Consider the following 23,583-nt stretch of genomic DNA (forward strand, 5'->3'; position numbering starts at 1 on the left):
AGTTAAACACCAGGTGTGACTCTTAGAGTCCTGATATGTTTCATGCATATATTACAATCATATTTAACAAATAAAGACACAAACAGCGTTAACGTGTATGTCTATATACTGTTTATGCATATATATATATATATATATATATCATAATGGATCACAAGACAACCTGAGATGTCGTTGATGTTGCGAACAACAGGGGGCAGTATTCAGTGACGTCTGGCTGTTTTAAGCCCGTTTAACGCCCACGAAGAAGTATCTCAACCATGGCGGAAACAGAGCAGCAGTCAGGTAAAGCATAGCTGATTGCTTGTGCTTACCAACAGAAAGTTCTGTGCCGCTTTTGTATTGTTGTGGTAAAAGCTTGTATATTAAGCAGTTACACCATAGTACTGCACGGCCCATTTAAGGGAATGAAAATTTACCACGTAAGCGCGGAAGGCATATCACCGTTCTTGTAAAGCAAAGCTAATTTATTTGTTTTCTACCATTATAATTGGAACACTTGTTCTATATTTGTTTGCTTACATAAGGTCAAGTGTTGTTTTGTTAGCAGTCATTGTCAAATGCCTTTAAAACCTTCATTTGGTTGTGCTACTAGCCAGAGGGGGGTTAGCTAGCACGCAGAGGGAATTTATGGGACAGTTAAGTGATGCAACGCTCCTTCGGACAACACCGTCAGGACAAGTGACTGGGGTGAATTATTCCATTACTCTGCGTACAAATGCAAACTAACGATAAACAAACCCCGATGGAACGATTATCGTTCATGTCATTCAAGCTGTTGCTTGGACATTTGGATTAACGGGCTACTCCGGCTTTTTATTGGCTCTTTCATAGAGTTGCCACAGCCCGGTAAATGATAACTGTAACCTTTTACACTACATTTGTTTTTCAATCGTGTATGCATTTTGTACCTTTCCTAGATATTGATTTCTATAGACACAATTGGATTTCAAGTAAATTAATGCGAAAAGTTTTCCATAAATTATCACGAAAATACAGGACCGGCAAGTTTTGTAAAAACAAAGGTTGCAACTTTGATAGATAGTCACCTAATGTGGAAGGATGAAGGCCTTTCATTGCCTTCAGAAAACCTTTTAATACTCCTAGAAACCGAGGGTGGACTGGATATTGGCCCCCATCACTTACACAATAAGGATCTCTTATTACAGCAAGTCAAAACTATATCAGTGTTCATATAGCCACCTGACTACTTTTTCAACACCGATGTGCAAAGAATGTGAACCAGTCCTTTAAATTAAGCTGCTGCAAAACTGTAAGATATTTGCTCTGAATTGCTCTTTAAATTGAATTGTTTAGGATCCACTCCTGAGGAGGAGACACCTGAAGTCACAGCCAGCATCACCTTTATGGTGCCCAAGAAAGAAATCAGCATGGTGCCTGACATGGGCAAGTGGAAGCGATCTCAAGTAGGTTACTGCTTGTTCACATATGTCATCATGCTAAAGGTGTGTGTCTGATGTGTGGCACTTTGCACAAGCAGTTCAAAATTACTCAAAAGAAATGAAATGTACTTACTTTGCTACTCTGACTAACACATTTCTCAAAACAGCTGTTTTTTTTAAACGTGCAGTTCACTAAGTCTTTCCTTTTTGCAGGCGTATGCTGATTACATAGGCTTCATTCTATCACTGAATGAAGGTGTGAAGGGAAAGAAGCTCACATGTGAATATAAAGTGTCTAAGGTATGTAAACGTTAATATCATCAGATTTTAAGAGCATCTTTCTTTGTGTATTAGTTCATTTGCAATAAACTGTAAATGGATTTAGCTTTTGCCAGAGCTTTTTTAGCACAAGATGTCTTTTCATGACAGCTGATCAGATTTCCATTCATTTGTGCATGTAGGATTAATCTTTTATGAATTTGCTAGATTTAGAAAATGCATTTTCGCTTACAAGAAGCTTTTTCCAGTACCACTATGCAAAGTGGAGGGATTTAAAACTGCTGTGGACGGTATCCCAAAAAAAAACAAATTCAAATGGACACAAGTTATCATAAAAATATACATGGTGATCCAAAAGACACACTAAATGACTGTAAAATGAGACAGCATGATTGAGAGACAAAACACAGTCAAAAAGACACTTGATGTCCACAAAAAATGCGAAAGTAGTTGTTTGTGTTATGAATAAGGGCAGCGGATATTTGTTTGTCTCATGATAAACAGACTATTATGGACATGTTATGCACATTGTAAAGATTAAACATATTTTCAGACTCTTTCTTTAGACAAAGCTTGAGGTTGAGGAGAAGAGAGAGGTCACTTAAGGCCTGTCCAACTGAAATTTCTGATCATGAGCAAATAATTGTGTTATTATTTTTCCTGTAAAATTCGTTTTATAACTGTGTGGGACATGTAGAATGCCTGAGAGAAAAACTATAAAACATACAAAAACATCTATTTATTTTTAGAGGTTTCACAAAATCCTGTGGGAAAGATGACTTGGGTTTTACAGTGATCCGATTGGTTAGGCCGCTACTACAGTTATGTGTGTGTGTGTGTGTGTGTGGGAGACAGACAGTGGAGAATTTACTAGATCTTTTGGAGATCCTGGACCGATGGATTAACGAGACCCCTCCTGTTGACCAGCCTTCCCGGTTCGGTAACAAGGCCTTTAGAACCTGGTATGCTAAACTAGATCAGGTCAGTACTGTCATTGCCTTTCTAACACACATTTCTGAATACAAGCACATCCTTTGGATGTTGAAACTTGCAGCTGACAGGTCATCGTGTGTGTGTGTGTGTGTGTGTGTGGTGTGTGTGTGTGTGTGTATGTTTGTGTGTGTGTGTGTGTGTGTAGGAAGCAGATGCGTTGGTGTCAGCAGTGCTCCCTGCTGACAGAACTGCTGCAGCACCAGAGATAGCAGTCTATCTAAAAGAGTCTGTAGGCAACCCCACCAGGATAGACTATGGAACTGGTAAGAGAGTGTTTGTGTATCTGTGTTTTCAGTCAGGTCATTAGTAATGCTGATCTGCTAGGTGATCTGTTCAATTTGACATGAGAGAGTCTCTTTTTGTAAATTTATGACAAAAAGCCCAATTTAAGGGACCACAGTTCAGTGTTGTTATGAAACAAAGGTAAAAGTTTGGTGGTTGCCATGTATAGCCACTGTACAGCAGAGACAGTCTTGTGCTTGGCCACTGGGAGGTGCACTAATACACTGCAACTTTGCTATTTTGTACTGAGTGGATGATTCAGATTGTTTAAAAAGTCAGCGGTTGTTTAGTCATATAGGAGTAAAAATCTAGACAAGAAAAAAGTTAGTGTTAAGTATTAAAGAGCACACTTAAAGTTTTAAGGCAAAGACTTAAAACTGCACACAGATTTTGGTAATGATTGAGGATCATTTTCTGTGTGTGTGTGTGTGTCTTTTCAGGTCACGAAGCTGCGTTTGCTGCGTTTCTCTGCTGTCTCTGTAAGGTGGGAGCTCTCAAGGTAGATGATCAGCTGGCTATCGTTTTTAAGGTTTTTAACAGGTAAGCTGTTGCTGCTGTAGTCGTCTTCGTTTGAAGTAAACGGCTAAACAAATGTAACTGATTTCTGTTTGGTGGCAGTGTTAATCAGTTGGTCTTACTTTTTGGTCCAAACTAAAACAAATCAATAGCTGTGGCCGCATTAATTACCCAAGAGGAGGTGATTTGGTGATTCTTATAATTTTACACAGTGCAGCCATCGGGTCAAAATCTCAGTTTGTCCAATACTTCAGTTTACCTGTCTAATTGACATTGTTTTCAGTAAATATTGCAGTACTGAGTTTCTAGTTTCTAGTTTTTGCATGCACTCCCTGCCCAGGCTGTAGATATGTGTGACATATTCATATAATTTGATAATTTAGAGCAGATTTTACATACATAGTGTATTTACATTGGAGATGGGAATCACTAGAAAAGATTGTGCGTGTGTGTGTGTTTATTTGTTGTTGTTTGTTTTTTTTTTTAGGTATATCTCAGTGATGAGAAAGCTGCAGAGAACCTACAGAATGGAGCCAGCTGGAAGTCAAGGGGTGTGGGGACTAGATGACTTCCAGTTTCTGCCTTTCATATGGGGCAGTTCCCAGTTTATAGGTAAGAATGTCCAACAACAGGCCAGTAACAAGTATAGGAAAAATGAACAAGCGTGACAGGAATGTGTGATAAGATGCACGCAGAGTAATGTGAGGTTGCTTGTGCAGGAGGGTGAGGAGGATATCACAAAATAAGAATAGAGAACAAAAGTGTGAGCGTCACATACAATTAGTTTAGAACGTTTTGTGAATGTGTGAATATGTACGTAAAATTAATTATCTTCAATTAATTTCCAAAGGTTTTGAAAAAATTTGTTTCACATGATTAGGTGTAGATTCATGAGAAACAAATACAAATGTTTCCATTTCATAACACAATAACACATTTAAATGTGCAAAAAAAGGATTTTCTCATGATTCTACACTCAATAACCCGTAGTGACAAAGTGAAACCTATTTTTTCAAAATCTTTGGAAATGTATTCATTTTACAAACATATTTACACCTAGTTTATACCATCCACACAGTGAAGCATGGTGGTGGCAGCATCATGGGAGAAGGGACACTGGTCAGAATTGAAAGATGTTTGCAGCCAAATCCAAAGACACTCTTGAAGTAAATCTTCTCTAAAATGAGAGCTGTAAGGAATCTAAAGCAGAATCATGAGCATAGCTTACAGACAAGACAACACTGCAGGGACAGGTAAGGGTATGAAAGGATCTGAATACTTATGTAAATGTACATTTTTACTTTTAATTAATTTGCTAAATTCACTTTGTCATTAGGGTTTATAGTGTGTAGATTGGGGTGGGAAGCATTTTTTCGATTTTAAAACAAACTTACAATGGAGTAAAATGTGAAAAATTGAAACCGTTTGAATACTTCCAGTATTCACAGTTTGAACGCGACTGTATATGGTCTCACAATTCCTGCTTCATGATGGGGCAAAAGCCAAGCCATGAAGTACAAGGTCATTTCTGTAGACCTCTGTAAAAAAAAAAAAAAAAGTGTAAAAAACATTTCTAAAGTATTTAATGTTTCCAGGAGCACAGTAGCTTTAAGAATCATGTTTCATCCATTTAGTAGCAAATCTTTGTAAACTGTAATAAGCTCATTGCATGCTAGTCTCTATACTTTTGCACGTTTATATCAGACAGCAAACCCTGTTACATTACATCTGTACAGAAGGTGTTTCTGTCATGTTTTTTTCGCTGCAGTTCTTAGCCCATATTTAATAACCTCACAATTTTTTGACTTTCACTGCTTCAAAGTGTGGGCTGGAGGGACATGTTGGAATCTTCCGGAGTTGAGGTTTAGTAGGTTTAGACAGTGGGAAATTTTTTAATGGAAAGCTTTATTATAAGCACAGCATCAAATTATGAAAAGCTGTTTATATTACATTTCTCTTCAATTTCTTTATGTATCAATCCAATCCTCATGTCCCTGTATCTCACAATGAGCGACACGATTAAAAAATTAACAAATCGCTGTCCCTTATGATCCCTGAAGTGTCTGTGAGTTAGTGTGCATCTGCGTTCGGATCATTTTTCCAGGAAGCGAGTTCGCCTCCACAGCTATGAGCGTTGATACTTCGGTGCATCTTTCCTGCATCTTTGTTGGTCCTTGAGACAGTTATTTATTGTATGTTGTTTTCAAAAACTCCAACAACGGCAATTTGTTTTTGTCACTGTAACAGAATATTACATGGTGGCGAGATAAATAAATGTGCACCTTTTCTGTTCTCCATTAATAGTAGGAATAAAATTGCATCATGGAAATTCAGCCAATTAGGTCTTATTTTGAGAGAGTAAATATGGGCCCTGGTTATGTCATTGTGCAGCGCCATTATTGACCCACGTGTAAAAATCTTGGCAGATAGCAGGTCATACTGCATTTTGTTGAACTTGATGACTCACTGTACATTATATAGAAGAGTGAAGAACTAAAAAATGGGAGACAATAAATAAATGTCACTGTAGTTGTTACTTGTCCAGTGTAGCCCCATTTATAGCAGCAATAAACCATGTTGGACAGTGAGTTAGCAAGCACAGTATCAAGACCCTAAAACTAAAGCAGCTACTTGTAATTCAGTCACAATATATTCAAACATGTAAACTTGTGCTTTTCCTATACTGTGACAAAGGCCTGTGAAATCTGGCTGAAGCTTTTTATTCATAAAATAAAGGCACATAAGATGATGGTTTATCAGATTAAAGTGACAACTGGGTCACTGCTGTAGCTCTGTTCCCCTTGTGCATTGGTAAAAGGGTCCGATTTAAGACCATATTACTGCACCGGTCTGTCGAAACTCTTTTTATGAGAAGGCAGATGGTGACACCTGCTGGTGAGCTTGTGCACTTACACCTGAATTTCCCTCCAGATCACCCCACACTTGAGCCTCGCCACTTTATCGATGAGAGGGTGGTGAATGAACATCACCAAGACTACATGTTCCTGGATTGTATCAAGTTCATAAATGAGGTGAGAAAGAGAAACACACTGCTTTTCTGCTCAGAAAAACTAGAGTCTCGTAGTGTGATCTGTCTGGTCCTTGTATCTTAAATGTGCAGTATACTAACTGAACTCTGTGGAAAGCAATTCATTGTAAGGGTAACAACCCCGTCCTATTTATTTTATAGTAAATTTGATTGTGCACATTGGTGGCATTGCACCATACAATACAGCATAGTCAAGCAACTATAAATAATGTTTTAGATTTGCACTGAATCAAATGACTGCGTAATCAGAAAAGTGTCACTCGTATTGACAACTACAATCAATTATGACCAGCTCTGCAGTTCCCCTCAGCTGTGCAGACTGTAATTTACTCACATTTTAGATTCACTGAAGACGTGGAATATGTTTGACTGGTGACTGTGGCTTAGGAAGTAGACTGGCTTGTCCACCAACCACACATGTCAAAGTGTCTCTGAGCAGGACACAGAACTTCAGTCACTTGTAAGTTGCTTGGGATAAAAGTAAATAAGGAAAAATTACTGGAAGAGTCAGTCAGGTATTTATCTAAGCTGCATTCCACTTGCTAATGACCACTCTGATGTTCATGCAGACAACACTTAAACTTTTAGATTTCCAGTGTATGACGGTCTGGAAAGAACACACACCTGACAATAAGTAGAGTCAGGGTGGAACAGGCAAATCAACTGAAACAGAAACAAGACAAATCAGAATTTTAAAGTGCACAGACAATAACAGAATGTAGACCTATAGAGACAAATGTCAAATAACTTTTTTTAACGTCAATCACAAATATTAAACATGTTAAAATAGTATAGTTGTAATAAGAACTGGCATTGGATGGATCTTAAGATTTCAGCAGAGCAAAGCTTGCAGTTGGCTTTGCTTTTGTCATCATCACTTATCTTTTTTTTCCCCCTTCTGCCCCATTCATGTGAGGTTAAAGTAAGTGGTATTTAAGATGTTTTGAGGGCACAACGGCAGTATTGGACCTGATACCTATTACTGGTGTCTGTATAAAGGCATCAAGCATCAGTTAGTAAGAAAAACAAGCTGAAGTTTAGACTCAACTGATCACAGAATGTTTTCTCTGCCCTTTGGTCCCTCTGATAGGATCTTGAGCCCAGAGAGCTCTGCAATTCAGGTTGCATTTCTGTGTGCAGAGGTGGAAGGCTGAAAGTAGCAGTAGTTTTCCAAAGTTCATGTGGTTATGATCATCATGGTAGCTTCACAGGATCTAATGCAGTACTTCTGTACTATAAAACTGAAAATCTTTTCTCTATACTTTTTTAGATAAATAATCCAAATTGGCAAATTACAGATATTTTTAATGTATTTTTATTTTTTCATTTAAAACAAAAAGTCCCAACTTTTCTGGAAATGTGTATTTATTTTAAATAGATTTTATGTTTTTAGGTTTTAGTTAGTTAATCATATTTGAGTAAACAGTAAAAAAGAGTAAACAGTAAAATAAAATAATTTGGATTTTTGCCATGAAGAAGAAGGCCCATGATGTTAAACTGTACTTATGGACCTGTGACCTACAGTTTACTATAACACTCTTTTTAGTTAAGGTCTGTAGAAAAAGAGGGACACATGTAATTTTACCATTTCTCTGGATGAGCCACAGACCCGTTTTTAAAGGAGTATTTCTTCAGTAAAAGAATATGTGTATTTTGTTAGTACTTTGTCTATTTTTTTGGACATTGTAACAGATTTAAATTAAACCACAGCTAAATGTGGTTTTCTTGAGAATGGGGAAGATGGAGAAAAAAAAGCAGATGTACTGACTTGGGACGTTGCCAGAGCAGGAACCTTGCACGTTGTTTTTAGTTTTTGAAGGAAAAGGAGGGGAGGGAAGTAGATGAGGGCGTTGGTGGGGCTGCTACATCCTCTTCCTTCTTTCCACTCAGACACACCTCCTTCCTCCTTTTTCCACTCTCTCCTCTTTGCATTCATGAAAGGATGCTGCTGTTATGTCAAGACATCATCTCCATCAATTACATTTTTCTGTTTTTCATTGTTTTTTTGTTTTCAATTTTACATTGAATATTTCACATTGAATATGTAATGATATTGTAATTATTTTTCCCATTTTCCTACGAGGAAAATTGATTTTAAAAAATAGCAGATTAATCAGTAATAATTATATTACAATATTTTTTATGTTTTTGTCTGGCTGTTCCTTCTTGTTCTCTTCTTTTGTTTTTGTCAAAATGAAATGTAACAAAAAAGGAAGCATTACCACGGCTTTGATAGCAGCAGCATTTGTAAGTCCAGTCAATACAAGACAATATTCTCACTTTGCTTGTGGCTTAGAAGTGTGGCGATTAAAAATCAACCTACTTTTTTGAAACAACAATGAACTGCACTTAATGCAATTAAAGTTAATTAACATGATGGCTGTTTTAAATGCTCGTGTAATTAATAAATTATGCACACTGACTCCACCCCAAATATATTTTAATAGTTAGAGAATGCAGCATAATAATTATCAGAGTAAATGTATTTTTACAACAGTAATCAGTCAAGCAGAAATATGTGGCCTTGAAAACCCTTTGGGTATTAGCAGCATTACTCCTGTTTCATACTCTACGTAAATTATGTACATGCAGCAGTAAACATGAGCTGTGAAAATGTTTTATGTACACAGACAACATGCCTTCGTCCCTGCATTGTGATGGGGCAGATGGAGTGCACGGCACATCCAACAGGGGGCAGCAAAGGTCACTGTCCCCTGCTCCCAGACAGGAAATATTTCACAATCGCTACCAACAAAAAAAAAAGAGAGGTTGAAAATGCTACATCCTTTATAAATAAAATCTTCGTCTATTAAAAATTAGGGCTCTTATAATAAGGTGTTAATTTTTATTATTAATGACAGGAAAAAATTCTGCATTAAAAAATTGTACGGCCATATGACAAAGTGTCCCCGGGCGAGGTAGCGCAAGCCAGCGCGCATCATGAAGGGCATCCTTCTTTGCCAAATTCAACATTTGAACAACATGATAATCTGGTGAACCCAAGCGTGTGGGATAAGCTGTAACAGGAAATACAGAATTGCAATCTGTAGTACATTAGAAATGGATAGAATGTTAAAGCATTTTGAATTTATTTCCTTATTATACAAGATCATTTTGTAATGGCCCTTGTTACATATGAACAGTGAAAAAATAAAAGTGTAAAAACATGTTTACCTTTTTAAAATTTTTCAAAATGCAAATTAAAATATTTTTTAAAAATATTTTCACACCAAAAATTGATCTATGCAATAATTTTGACAAGTCAATCAAATAATATAATTAATTTAATTTTTATTTTAATCGTTTGATAGCCATTAAGACAGACAAAGGGTGTGTGAGTGTACGGTGGGGTGCAAAATTTTGCATCTCCTTATTTTATAGATTTTTTTCGTTAACATATTTATTGCACACTTGGTTAGTACAATTGTTGGTTTAATTTTTCAAGGGTGATGAAAAGATTTGCACCAATACAATTTATTTTAAACTCTTGTTGACTATTTTTGTTTCTTCTGATAATATTATGTTCGCTGCAGGGTTAGATTTTTATCCTCTTACACTGAAATGGCACATAAGAGTTTATGTCTGAGCAGTTATTTAATATTGATTAAATATCTGATTTCTCTGAGGCATGTCTTTTAACTTCAGATCTTGACAGATGATTATGGCCAGTTCCACCGCAGACTCTGCACATGAGTTCAGTTTCAGTGTGTTTCTCCCAACACAGACTCCCCACTGACACCCAACCCCACCCTCCACCCTGACACCACAAAACTGGGTCCGTGACAGTATGCACAAAGGGTCTGGGAGGGTACTCGGCCATTTTGAGCATGTACAAAGTGAAAGGCTAGTGGGTTAGTGAGTTAACAGCAACGTTCTGTTTAGGTCAAGGTTAACTCTCTTAAGTTTAAGCTTCATTGTAGCTCTGGTACAAGAACATGTCCAAGTCAGTGAAGTTCAGAAAATGAAAAGTATTAATATTAAATGCTTTACCACCATTCAAATCTGCTTTATATATTTTCCCAGTCAAAAGATTCTTTTCAGCTTTCAGTATTTCCTTTAAATGTCTGGTATGAATGGAGTGCTGCTCATTTGTGTTGTTGGATTTTTGATATGGCTACTTCAGGGCCCCTCCAATGATATTAATTCTGTGGTCATTAACTTCATAATATGTCAAAAAGAGATCATTCATGTTCCATGGAAGTGAAGTTAGTTTGAATTTAAATATTAAGTGGACATTCAGAGCTCTGACGTGTCCTGTGTTAACTGTCTGGATAACACCTCACCTAGCCCACACAGGATCAAACTGATTCAGGGACCAAGGGGATAGAATTCATACTAGTAATATTTTCATAGAAATAAGTTTCTAAAGTACCTTTGATGTCATGTGGTTCTGTGTGAGTGCACATCTCTTTAAATCAGATTTTAATATTTTGTGTATTTATTTGCGTATCAGTTGGCAGAGTAGCCACCCACCGACCATCGGGTCAGAGGTTCGCACCTGGAACTCCCTGACCATAAGTCAGAGTGTCCCTGGGCAAGACTCCGAACCCCAAGCTGCCCATCCCCATCCCCAGCCATGCAGCGCCAGTCCCAAACCCGGTAAAACTGGGGAGGAATGCATCAGGAAGGGCGTCCAATGCAAAAAACTGAACCAATGATCTGCTGTGACCTGGTGTTATAGTCCTTTTAGACTACACTTGAGTGTATTTCAAACTAATATAATGTCATGAGTGCTTTGAATTAAATCAGGGTTCAACACCTGAACTATTTCTTCAACGTACGAACAAAGTCACAGTGGAGTGATAGTGCAGTATTTACATTAGTGCCCTTTAGTGGAATTGCGCTAAATAACACTAGAGTTTGAGTTGTTTTACAAAATTTTGAATCACACATTTGTTAAACAAGTACAGTTTAAACTCTCTCTTCATAGCTACATATTTGCAGATGCGTAACTTGTGTATGTGATACGCTTCCCACAGATGAATGTTTTCCTTGTCTTGATGCAAAGCTCGAACTGCATTGAATTTCATTATCTCACCAGTACATGAAACTACACTTGCATCACAACACAGCTCATTCTATCATTTTAATGTTGAGCTAATGTTTGTCTAAATCCAGCGTTAATTCAATGCAAGCTTGTTTTTCCCCCTTATTTACTGTTACTGAGGCAACCTAACCATTATACAGAGTCCAAATGTACATTTCTCTCCTATTGAAAGATGTGGAATTTTCAAACTTATGCTCTTTTATCAGTTTTAATAAACACATATGCGTACTGTGTGCATGTGCGCGCGCGCGTGTGTGTGCTCTCAAACATTAGTCACTTCCTTCCCCACATGCCGCTGTGAATCAGTCTTTCCTCCAGGGAATACAGGCTGTGTCCACCCCCTTTCCTCAGTCTTCTAGGCCCTTCCCCCATAAGTTGTCATGCAAGGAGCTGGAAAGTGTGTGTGTGTGTGTGTGTGTGTGTGTGTTTGGGAGGCGGGGGTGGGGGGGTGATGCCCTGGGGTCTGGTTTTGGTTTCCATCGCCTCTTGAGAGAAAATGGTGGGAAAACACTCTAAAGTGTTTGCTTCATTTATTTATTAATATTTATTGATAAACCTTTTTTTTTTTTTTTTTGTCAAGCTGAACTTCTTAAAGTGCATGTCTACCTATTGTTTATCTGCATTTTTTTTTTTTTACTAATCTTGTCTATCTGTATGGCAACAGCCTCATTGTTGAATCCAAAATGTATTATTTTTATTTAGGTGATTGCAGGAACAGTCAGCCTGGTCTCGATTATATTATTAAAAGCAGTGGAATCACTTTAAACATATAAATGCAATACTACAGAATGAGATGATAAAGTGACCAAATAGTCAGATGATCTATTATTTTTTTAAATATATACTTATTGTAGCAGCTTTTAAGCTAACTCTTAGTGTGTGCTGATTTGCATAGAATTTCCAAGTTGTTACCTCACCTTTGACTTTTTGAGTTCTTTACTTATTAAAATATAGGATCTTCCTTTATACATGACGGGATCTGATCCCTTACAGGGCATTTTAGCTGCGTACAATTCCTTTGTTGACAAAGGAATCTATTGTATTTCTCACTTGCTCAACCAGTCTTTCAACCACAAAAACTGTTAGAAAAATCTGACTTTAGAGCAGTGACACATTGAGCCGATGCCAAAGAACTAGCGACAACAAAGGCCAACTGTTGCCTCACCTTATGTTGCCTTTGCCTGGGCCAGAAACGGGCACTTGAAAACACTGCAACGACTACAGCCAACGGCCAACTGTCATGTATGTTCTGCGCCTGGATGAGAGGAAATAAGTCTCCATACCAGCAGGTGGTGGTAGTCTGCCTTTGTCATCCAAAAAGGGAAAGTGGAAGAGCAAGAATGCACATAAAAGCTGTAAAAAAAAAAACCCAAACTGATCATTTTTATACCACTTTCTCCCACCACAGACCACATTCAGTTTTTTTATGCCAGATGGCCATGTCGTTAAACAGAAATACAGAATGGTTAAATGAGATAAAGATGAAAAATGAGCCCTCTATGTGCCCTCTTGACTTTGTTGTTTGCCTGCTTTTGTTGTGTTTTTCCCTTCTTTGTCTTCTTGTTCTCTTCTCATGCATCAACTTGCTGGGCTGAAAAGCCAGAGCGGCATTTCCCGCTAATGGGTCCTGACGCAAAAACACAATCTGCCTAAACATTCTCTAAATTAATTGTGTTGTTCACGATCACCATATAGATGCTTAAACTAACATTTAATCCCGAGATGGGAAATAACCAAGTGAACAAACTTTGTTACTGTGCTTGAGTAGAAATTTCAGGTATTTTTACTGGGCTAGGGCAAATCCATGCTTTCTAATTATTGTCAGGTAGGTTTAAACCCTGTCGATCTTGATCCAGTTTTAAATGTACACTTGTAAGAATGTAAGGATTTGCCTCATCCCTTTTATTCAGTTTTGGTTGTCTCTGATGCAAACAGCTATAGTGAAGCATTGGTCCAGATTGTTTGCACCAGTAAAATCTGCAAATATATCAGTTTGGTCCAGACTCTCTCCCTGTAATGTCTAGGTTTCTCTGATGTGCCCTGCGGTTGGTGTGTGTGTGTGTGTGTGTGTGTGTGTGGTGGGGGTGGTGGGGGTGAGAGAGAGAGAGAGAGAATCTGTGCACATAACCATGGGCAGTTGTAGGGGATCACCAGGAGGGCTTGTTAAAGTCTGCCCCCCCCCCCCCCCCGTACACACACACACACACACACACACACACACACACACACACACACACACACACACACACACACACGCACACGCGCACACAAAGCACAATATTTTGGGTTGTCCTTTTTGCTGCTGCAGATCCTGACAACATTCAGATGAACACATTTTTGAAATAATGCAAATACTTTTACAAACTGGCAACCTCTCGTCCAGGGCTTACCCTGCCTCTCACACAGTGACAGCGAATTTTGGACTCAGCTTATTCTTTAAAATAATTTAGCACCCTGTGGTCTGTCAAACAAATGGTATAAAACAGGATGAGCTTTTAAAATTGATGATGAAAGCTCCTAAAAATTCAGGGGAAGAAAGCAAAAATATGAGCCTTCCCAGGTTGGGGGGGTGGGGTGGTGGTGCGATCTGTTTCTAATTTAGTTTTAACTTTAACTACATTTCAAAACCTGTACTTTTTTACTTACGTTGCCACGAATGCTCCAAATTGGCATTTCCTTTTACTCTGACTGGTCAGCTGAACATGTGCAAGATCTGTGGTAGAGTTATGGCGATTCACATCAGTTTGGACAAATTTATGTCAGCCAGATGTGTTGGAATGAAGAAATACGTGACTCTTTGAAGCTGTGTTTCTGGCTAGATTTACGTTGGGTTTTTTATGCAACAGTGGAGGCACCGTCAGTAGCACAAATGAACAAGCTAATCCAGACTGCAGGCTGGCAAGCAACTAAACACGGGTAAAGAAGATTCACTGTTGGTGATAGTGTCTGCAAGGTGATTGTGGACAGGATTAATAATTCGTAAATTGATGAAGGTATCCTTTTTAAAAAAACTGCTGACAGGGTTCCAACTTGTGCTAAATATTCAGGATACATTGCAACAACTAGGGTGACGGACACACACTGAAGGGCCAACACTGGCTGGCAGCTGACCGTAATCTTGTTGTGTCACAGCCCTTACAAGTCACTGTGAACATTTCTGTCAGTGGTTTCACTATCTTAATTCTGGACAAGCAAACAACATTCGTGTTTCTTTTTTTGCTTTTCATCCTTTAGCATATACAACTGTGTGTTTTCAGGATCATTATCTGATTTTTGGAGCTTTGTCATTGGATTCTCTATGGTTTTTACTCCATTATAGTCCTGCCAGACATTAACACTTTTCTTTTTCTGTTCTGTAGATGAAGACCGGTCCATTTGCTGAACACTCCAACCAGCTGTGGAACATCAGCGCTGTTCCATCCTGGTCCAAAGTCAACCAGGGTCTGATCAGAATGTACAAGGCAGAGGTACACCTGCTTCATTGTCTCTCCTTCCCTTTGTTTTCAGTCCATTAAATGCTTTGCTAAGGACAGAGTACAAGTGGATATACAGTTTGCCAAAAAAGAAACCAACAAAAGAATCCACTACATGAAGATAACTTTTATAATTTAGAGTTTGTGCTAATTGCGTTGAAATACGGTGATTTCATCTTGTATTAAATATGATTGCTCAACGTATTAGGTTGACATGTTGGTATTCAAACATTTGACAATTATTCATCCATTATTTTCTATCTAAAGTCACAGTGGTGGCAGGTTTGTCAAGGCAGTCGACAGTCCCTCTTCTTAATGACATTTCTCACCTCCTCTGGCATGGTTCTGAGGTGGTTCCAGGCCAGATGAGACATATAATCTCTCTAATGGGTCTACCCTGGAATGTCCTCCCAATTGGAGGTGCCTGGAAAACTTCCAGTGGGAGGCACCAGGGAGGCTTCTCTATAACATGCCCAGACCACCTCTACTAGCTCTTTTTGATGTGCTGAGGGAGCAGTTGCTCTATTCCGCATTCTCTTTAACCCTATCTCTAAGGCTGAGCCAGGACAAGTAAATGCTTTGAAATGCTTGTATCTGCATCTTTGTCTTTGGTGTCTTTTGGTATCTCGCGGCTGTAGGTGAGGGCTTGGAACGTGGGCTGAGGAGTTTTGCTTCGTCACTCAGCTCCCTTCTCAGCACAGTGGTTAGGTACAAAGTGCATTTGGTAATTATAATTAAACAAAAAAGCAAAACTGGGACATTAATGTCATTAATTTTCCAAGGTACTAGGCCAATGAATGGTTCGACCTGATGGTGGCACAATAGAAAAAGTTACAGTAAGTCATTAGTATACGTACATCCTCTTGGAACAATTGAAACCTGATGTGAAATATCCCATAATACAGGATGGTTCGCAATTTTTGCTCTGGATTAACAGTGATATCTTCTCCTCTGCTCCTATCTTCAGATCAAAATATTAGTTGTCCCACAGCTGACACTCCCTTCAACAGATGTTGTTTATTGCTACCTGTAACAAATAGTAGCATGCTAACCTTAGAAAAATGCTTAACTTCTATTCACCAACATTTTAGCACTGTCATGAGTTGCATTTACATAAACTCGAGTAACCAGGTTACACTGGGCTTTTCCTGGGAAACCTGATTTCTTAATTGTCATGTAAACATTAAAGCCGGTTTCCAAAAACGGGGGCAGGGGATTTGGGAAACCTGTTCTCCCAGTAGATTCCTTATTTTAGTTTTCTGCCATCTACAATATACCTGTAACCAGGTCTATAAGCAGTTGCATAAACAGTGCATGTGCATAGTCTGTTCGAAGTCAGACGGAACATTTGACCCACACAAAGTGCCTCATAAAAGTCAAAATAACTTGCCTTCATGCTATGGATCAGCTGTATGTGTTTCCTCTTTCTCTTCTCTCCCCCTGCACTGTCAGTCTGAAGCAGCATGAACACAGCCAAAAAAAAAAGATAGAGAAATGTCAGAAAGCAGAAATTGAAACAGAAATGTAGCTGTGTGAATGGGATTTTTTTCACCCTGATTATTAAAAACTGCGTTTTCTTGTTTACATGCCGTTTAAGATGCCAGATGACTTCTAAAAGCTAACAGTGACCAGTTCTTTAAGAGCCAAACGCCCTTAGTCAGAGAAAGGCAGGAAAGGGTTAAGAGAGGAATGGAAGTGTGTGTGTGTGTGTGTGTGTGTGTGTGTGTGTGTGTGTGTGTGTGTGTGTGTGTGTGTGTGTGTGTGTGTGGGTGGTGAAGGTGGAGGGATGGGATTAAGGGTGGGGTTGGGGGGGTGTCTAAGCCCGGTCTCTCCCCGCCTGCCCACATCCTGTGTTTTCCAGAGCAGCCTGTGAGTCTTCCCAAAGAGTTGAGGGGCCAAGCTGTCTGCGTTCCCCTCCCCCTCCGCCTCATCACCCCCTCCCCCTCCTGCTCTGCCATTGCCTTCATAAAATCCTCCCCTCCCTCTGTCCCGACCTTCCTCCAAGCCTGGAGCAACCATCAGTAGACTTGCATTCCTCTCTCCCTTTTCCTGGCCCCACACAGGGTTTCAGGCAGAGTTGTACTACATAAATGAGCAGAATCCACAGATTTCTGTCTGAGAGAGGAGTTGATTCTGGGGCCCTGTTGTCTGTATGGAACATAAATTGTGAAATTATACTTCTCCTCAGATTAAATTGTTTTTTTAAATAATACTACAAGTCATATAAAAGTGTTTTTCCACTCATCTCGAGACAACCACTGAGTTGTTGCACAAACAAAACATTTTGATGTAGCTGATTTGTCTTAGTATCTCACATCCTTAAATTATTATCACCAACCATCTAGTTTAACATTTCAAGGAAAAACGTGTTAGTCGGTAAAACACCAAAACACAATCTGAGTATCCAGGAAAAAGCCCTATATAATCATAAAGACCTATATACAAAAGATCTGCAATAAGTTCTCCCCTCATAATGTTCAGCTTTGTTGGCAATTAGCCAGAAAGGAAAGATTTTATTCTCTCTGTTTGTAGGTCTAAAGGGTGCACGCATCTTTGTGCTAGTCAGCAGATATCAGACCTAGTAAAATCCAGCCAGACCGTCAACTGCAAATCACAGTCAGGTTGTGCATCTTTTACAATGGATAGCGAACCAAATGAAACAAAAACTCCTGTCTGGGTGATTAGAATCCATCTTCTTACTCTGCTACAGTGTGGAACAGCACTGTGTAGAGCTGTAGACCGAAAAACAGGGGAAGCTAAATGTGATGGGGTTTTTTTTGTTGTTGCTAAAACCACAAATGTATGAAAGCTGCTGGATAAAGCACATTTTTATCCATTTGTTCCTAGTGGCCACTTACAGTACTGCAACCAAAAAAATCACTGCGGTCCAGAAATGTTGTTTGTCCGATGACTATATTGATAAGGGGACATCTGTAAAATTGTTGATGCACACCTCAAAAGACAAACAAGGTTGAATGTTACTCTCTCTTATTTAGAATTTTGGATCCTTGGATGTTTTTATATCTGTAAAACCTTCCTATAGGTTAACTGAACTTCTTGTAACCTTCTCACAATGTGAGGTCTATGAAGTCTACGTGAGCAGGAATGCACAGACAGGGCTGGCAAAGAAACGCATGTACTTATGCGCAGTAGGCTGCACAGTGTCAAAGCCAACGAAAGTCAGAAAACCTTTTTTGTTTATACATCAGGTCAACATTTTTCAGTTTGCGTCGAGAAGGGCATCTGTCTGTGCCAAATCAATGTGCAGGCCAGCAGAAGAAAATGTGTGTGCTCCATACTGCCTGAGAAACTAAAGGAATGCTGAGGCGTTTTGGATTTGAGTTCCTTTCACTTTCTCTTATTCCATGTGGACAATGAAAGAAATATTCGATTCTTAAACAAAGCTGACGTTGCACCTTATAGTCTTACTATGTTCTAATTGTCTCATAACGCTATGATCACATAATCAATGTAACTATTGAATTACTTGACAGCCCCCCTCCCAAAAGTATATGTACACGTGTGTATAATATTGATTAAATACCTGATTTGACAACCTTTCTTTAAGGCATGTTTTCCAACTTCATATGTGGACAGATGATCATGACCAGTGCCACCCCACAGACTGTGCGTGAGTTTAGTTTCAGTGTGTTCCCCCCCCAGCACAGGCTCCCCACTGCAGATGCCCAAACCCACCCTCCACCCCCACACCGCAAACCTGGGTGTCAGTATGCACAAAGGGCCTTCTCTGGTAGGTTACTCAGCCATTTGAACTTGTTCAAAGTGGAAAGAGTTAACTACAGCATTCCGTTTAGGTCAAGGTTAACTCTCTGAGTTTGAGCTCAAGTGTTGCTCTGGTACAAGAACATGTCCAGTCAGCGAAGCTCAGGAAATGGAAACTATTAATATTAAAGGCTGTTCCACCATCCAAACCTGCTTTACCTATCACATTTTAGGGACAAAGTCAAACAATGAGTGATATTACCATTTTAATGATATCACTCAAAGTCACTCAAAAGATTCTTTTCAGTTTTAATTATGTTCTCATAATTTCTGGTATGATATGATTATTGAGTATTTCAAATTAATCACTGCAATTTTATTCAACTAAAGTTGAAAGTCTGTACAAAAAGCCCAAATTGCTTCTGTCTTTTATCAATCTCAATCCATTTGTAAGTTGCTAACATAATATCCAAGTTATTCATGTGCTCCTACTCTGATTAGCTTGAGATGTGGCCTCATGAATATTGCATGTTTTCTTATGTGGCTACAACTATGATGATTGCAGGAAACGTAAATGGAGAAACCGTGGTTATGTAGTGATCCGAAAACTTGAGTGTGATCCGAGCGAGTGAAGTAAAGGGGGAAAGACTCTGCTGTTGCACAACTGAGACTTCAACAGGATGTTTCATAATGGGAGAATCGTGTGTACGTATCCTAACAAATTCATTCTTCCAACGTAGCTGAAAGCAGCTATTTTAGCTTAAGGAAAGATTTCACATTGTTTCCCTTCAGCTGATTAACTGAATAAAACAATATTCACAACTGTGCTTGTTGAAGGAGATTGTTGGGTCTTGTTCAAAGATCCCCTGCAGCATTCTGCCTTTCTGTTCATTGGGTTGCAATGCATACTCCGTCTATGGAAGTTTGGGATGTTATGTGCCACTATTTACATTCTTGGCATAGATCAAGGCAGGGGTGGGCTCTTCGTGTATTGCCGGTGGTAATACACAGTCGTCGTAGCAGCAGCAGCACACACTCTCCAAGGGGGAGATTCAAACATTTCAATAACTTAATATAATTGGACAATACAGCTCATTCTGTTGTGTTTTTCTCCTGTCCATCATACAGGCTCTTTATTTGGATGATATTCCTTCAGTTGCTTCCATGACATTTGATGTAGTTATTCGAAATCTGTTCTAAATATTGTTCCTACCGTGCACCCCCTTTTTATACTGTATCTTAGTAATTTGCATATTCATGGGTATTTTTTAGTATACTAGTTTCGAGTACTTGGTCCAATCCTGCCTGTATGTACATATACTCCCGTTCATAAATCCTATCTGATACTGCACCCGATACTACGTTAACCTGGTAGGTGGAGGTGGAAAAATGTCTGTGGTTTAGAGCTGTTTTAAGATATACACAACAACAGTCACAACAAAACTAAAGCTGAACGCAAGATCTGCTGTGTTAAGATCCCATTACTAACAGTCATACTCATGTTTCTCAACAATATTTTATACAAAATACAAAAATGTCTTTACTCTGTATAAGCATGCCGTCAAATGTAGAACATGAATGATCTTGTTCCTACATGTTGTTATGTCGTGACCCGGGCTGGGCTATAGTCAATCGGTGACAGTAATCGGTTACTTTTTACTTAATACTTCTTTTAAAAGTATAACTTTTTATATAATATAAAGAATAATAGGTTATTTCACTTATTATACTAGTATATTACTGCCCTCAGAAGAAGTCACATGCCGTGTATTTGGATATACAACAGTAAAGTAAAATGAAAGCATTTTCTGTTATAGCAGCTAGGACTTTGGCATCCACCCTATTCTGACCGAAAACACTGTTTGCATGTCTTTTTCTAATTCTTTTCCATTTTGACAGAAGTGACTGTTATGTGAACGTCCAAAAAGCTTTTAGTGTTGTTCAGGTGTCAGCTATCAGCCCTGTCTGCTAGAAATTCCATAACCAAATATTACTTTTTGTAGAGGGCATAATTGCATCCAGGTTAAGTATCCTGTGAACATAATCATGAAAGGCAAGTCTCTAATACTTATATATATATATCACTAAAATCTTCCCAGACAACATATTTCTTTTCACCAAAAATATCCAAGCTCAACATCAGGTTTAGAATAGAAGAGCTAGCAGGTCATTTGTGCTCTTCTTAGCTAATTCTAATAATGATATAATAAGTCATGGCCCCTGTATGCAGCAGCGTGCAGCTACTGGTCCCACCAACCTGCCCGATGTTTTTTTGCTCTTTTTCTTTTCTCTCTTCACTTTCCACTCACCCCAACCGGTCAAGGCAGATGGCCACACACCCTGAGCCTGGTTCTGCTGGAGGTTTTTTCCGTTAAAGGGAGTTTTTTTCCTCTCCACTGTTGCCTAGGGCTTGAACAAGGGGGAATTCTTAGGTTCTCTCTGTACATCTTTATAATCATGACTTTGTTCTGTAAAGTGCCCTGAGATGACTTTGTTGTGAATTTGCGCTATATAAATAATATAAAATTGAAAATGTATATTTTTGGTCACCATAAGGACTTTATAGGCTGCCGCCAAGCAATTTTTATTGTTTTTTTTTTTTTATATATATATTTTGGTTCATACTATAATTTTATTATAGTCTACACTTTGAGCACATCATGATTGTAATATTTCATTTACACTGTGGTATTGGAAAATAAACTAGACCTTGCTATACAACAGCAGGCAGCAGGCACATTAGCTTGAAGAGATCTGTTTTATTCCCCTCTTCTGTTAACATTCTTTATTAAAGATAATGGAGGGATTGATAAAGGCTGTAGTTTGTACTTTTTGCTTGTATTTATTATGTCACTAAAAGGTCTCTCTCACCTTTTCTTCACATTTCTAGTGTTTGGAGAAGTTCCCTGTGATCCAGCACTTCAAATTCGGTAGTCTGCTCTCCATCCAGCCAGTGAAGCCTTGAATCTCATGAAGGAAGGTCACACGCGTGATGGAAAAGACCAAACTCCCAACATCTTTACGTGCAAAAACAGTAGCAAAATAAAAAAGAAATCAACCACATGTAGACTGATAGGTTTCCCCATATGTTCACACATGTGGGCAAGAAAAGCTTATAACGTACCCACCAATAAATCCAGAGAATTTCGCGGTTGTGATTTTGGAGCGTTGTTATATTTTTGTCATTTAATTTATACATATAAATATATATGGGTTTAAATTTTGATGAAAGGAAAGTGTTTATTGGTGCTTGAGTTTACCTCAAAACGCAGATCCTAAAGAGCAGCACATTCATTCACTGAGTGCAGTGATGCAAATATGACTTTGTATGACTTCTTTGAAATATTTTGTTATAGTTTCTTTTTCAATTTTAGGTATATTCTCAGTTTGCTTCAAAGGCCAAATGTCTTAAATTTGCTGCAATATTTTCATTGCTGATTTCATCCCAAAAGTCGTGGTTGAGTGTATTTTGATCAGTAAATGACATTTTAGGGTCTTGCACAGAGGGGAACAAGCCACATGATGTAAGCTTCAAAGTTATTTAATCCAAAATAGAATGTAGTATAATCATCTGATGCAGTTTAGGTAAAAATCACTGCATGAGGTATGTTGTGGTATTTTTTTTATTACCATTCAATGGCAATAGCATATGTCCATGTCTTCATCATGGTCTCTGGCTCAACCAGTTATTTATTTAAATTCATGATAAACCCTGTAAATTGACAAACCATCAATAAATAGTTGTGATTGTGCTGTGCAGCCTCTTTACCTTAAAATTTAACAAACCTACCCAGAATATTGCAGTTTTTTTACAGTTTTTTTTTTGTTTATCTCCAGATTTGACTCTAGTTTAAAAGTGTAAAATGACTCTGCACTGTTAAAGCCTGGATGTGTTTCCATTTCCACCTTTTAAAGATCACTTCCTGTGTTTTTAATTTAATAAAAGAGAAGCTATTTTTGTGTATTTCATTTGACTTGCCAAACCTGATTTAATACAGTTATTTCCGCAGATGAAATAAACGTATGTGGTGATTCTGCCATGCACATGTTATCAGTTTCTGTTGTAGATAGTAAAGCCGCTCTGTGTTCACTTTGAAAGTATTATAATTCCCAGTGATCATAAAATACTGCAATGCTTGCTCCTTATTTGACAAGTGCTTCTTATGGTTCTGCTTTAAAGATTGCATATATATAAATGGTATAACATTTCTTTCTGCCTTCTTTGTATTAAAATATCTCTCTACCATAAGCTAAAAATTGTATCTGGATGAAATCATCTTTAGGTTTGTTTTTTGTTTTGTTTTTTTAATTCAGATTTCTGGAGGAGCAGGTTGACTACAGAAAGACTACAGCCTCTATATTAAACTAAATCAGATGGCTTAATCTAAGATGAAAACTAATGATTAAAGATGATGTCATCTGGAGGAAATGGCATTAATTAATACAGGGGAGAAGACCCTTCATTTACATTTACTGTTGGGTGCAAAATGTTGCATCCCCTTACTTTGAAATGGCAAAAAGGTTAAAAAAAAGAATTGTTTTCATATATTTAGTGCACATTTAGCTGGTACAAATGCTCTTTCATCGGAAGAACCTATAAAATCATCAAGAAGTGTAATAAAAAACTTATAGAAAAATAAAAACACTAAGTGCAAAAATGTGCACCCCCCTTGATAAATAAATACAAAATTAACTAATTTCCAATAAAATGATGTGGATTAAATATGTTAATCTTTGTTTTGCTTTTGTTTTACTTTTTGCCATTTTAAAATAAGGGGTTGCAACCTTTAGTCCAAACTAGAGCTTTAGGCTGCAAGT

General features: G+C 38.2%; 1 protein-coding gene across 1 annotated transcript; it reads left to right on the plus strand.

The window, feature by feature from the left end:
• The first annotated feature begins 187 nt into the window (after positions 1-187).
• Positions 188-22,807, plus strand: ptpa (protein phosphatase 2 phosphatase activator). The gene is made up of 10 exons (XM_067483921.1): positions 188-285; positions 1,318-1,427; positions 1,617-1,703; positions 2,538-2,663; positions 2,821-2,938; positions 3,398-3,497; positions 3,961-4,085; positions 6,405-6,505; positions 14,929-15,036; positions 21,656-22,807. The coding sequence occupies exons 1-10, from the start codon at positions 261-263 to the stop codon at positions 21,728-21,730; spliced, it is 975 nt and encodes a 324-aa protein (XP_067340022.1). The 5' UTR covers positions 188-260; the 3' UTR covers positions 21,731-22,807.
• The last annotated feature ends 776 nt before the right edge of the window (positions 22,808-23,583 follow it).

The sequence above is a fragment of the Channa argus genome, chromosome 18 (assembly GCF_033026475.1).
Source record: "Channa argus isolate prfri chromosome 18, Channa argus male v1.0, whole genome shotgun sequence".
NCBI classification, from domain to species: Eukaryota; Metazoa; Chordata; class Actinopteri; order Anabantiformes; family Channidae; genus Channa; species Channa argus.

Excerpts from the sequence above, each read along its gene's own strand:
- ptpa (XM_067483921.1), top strand. The coding sequence starts at position 261 with ATGGCGGAAACAGAGCAGCAGTCAG. Across the intron at positions 1,704-2,537 it reads GTGAATATAAAGTGTCTAAG|ACAGTGGAGAATTTACTAGA; the intron begins GTATGTAAACGT and ends TGTGGGAGACAG. Across the intron at positions 15,037-21,655 it reads TCAGAATGTACAAGGCAGAG|TGTTTGGAGAAGTTCCCTGT; the intron begins GTACACCTGCTT and ends TCACATTTCTAG.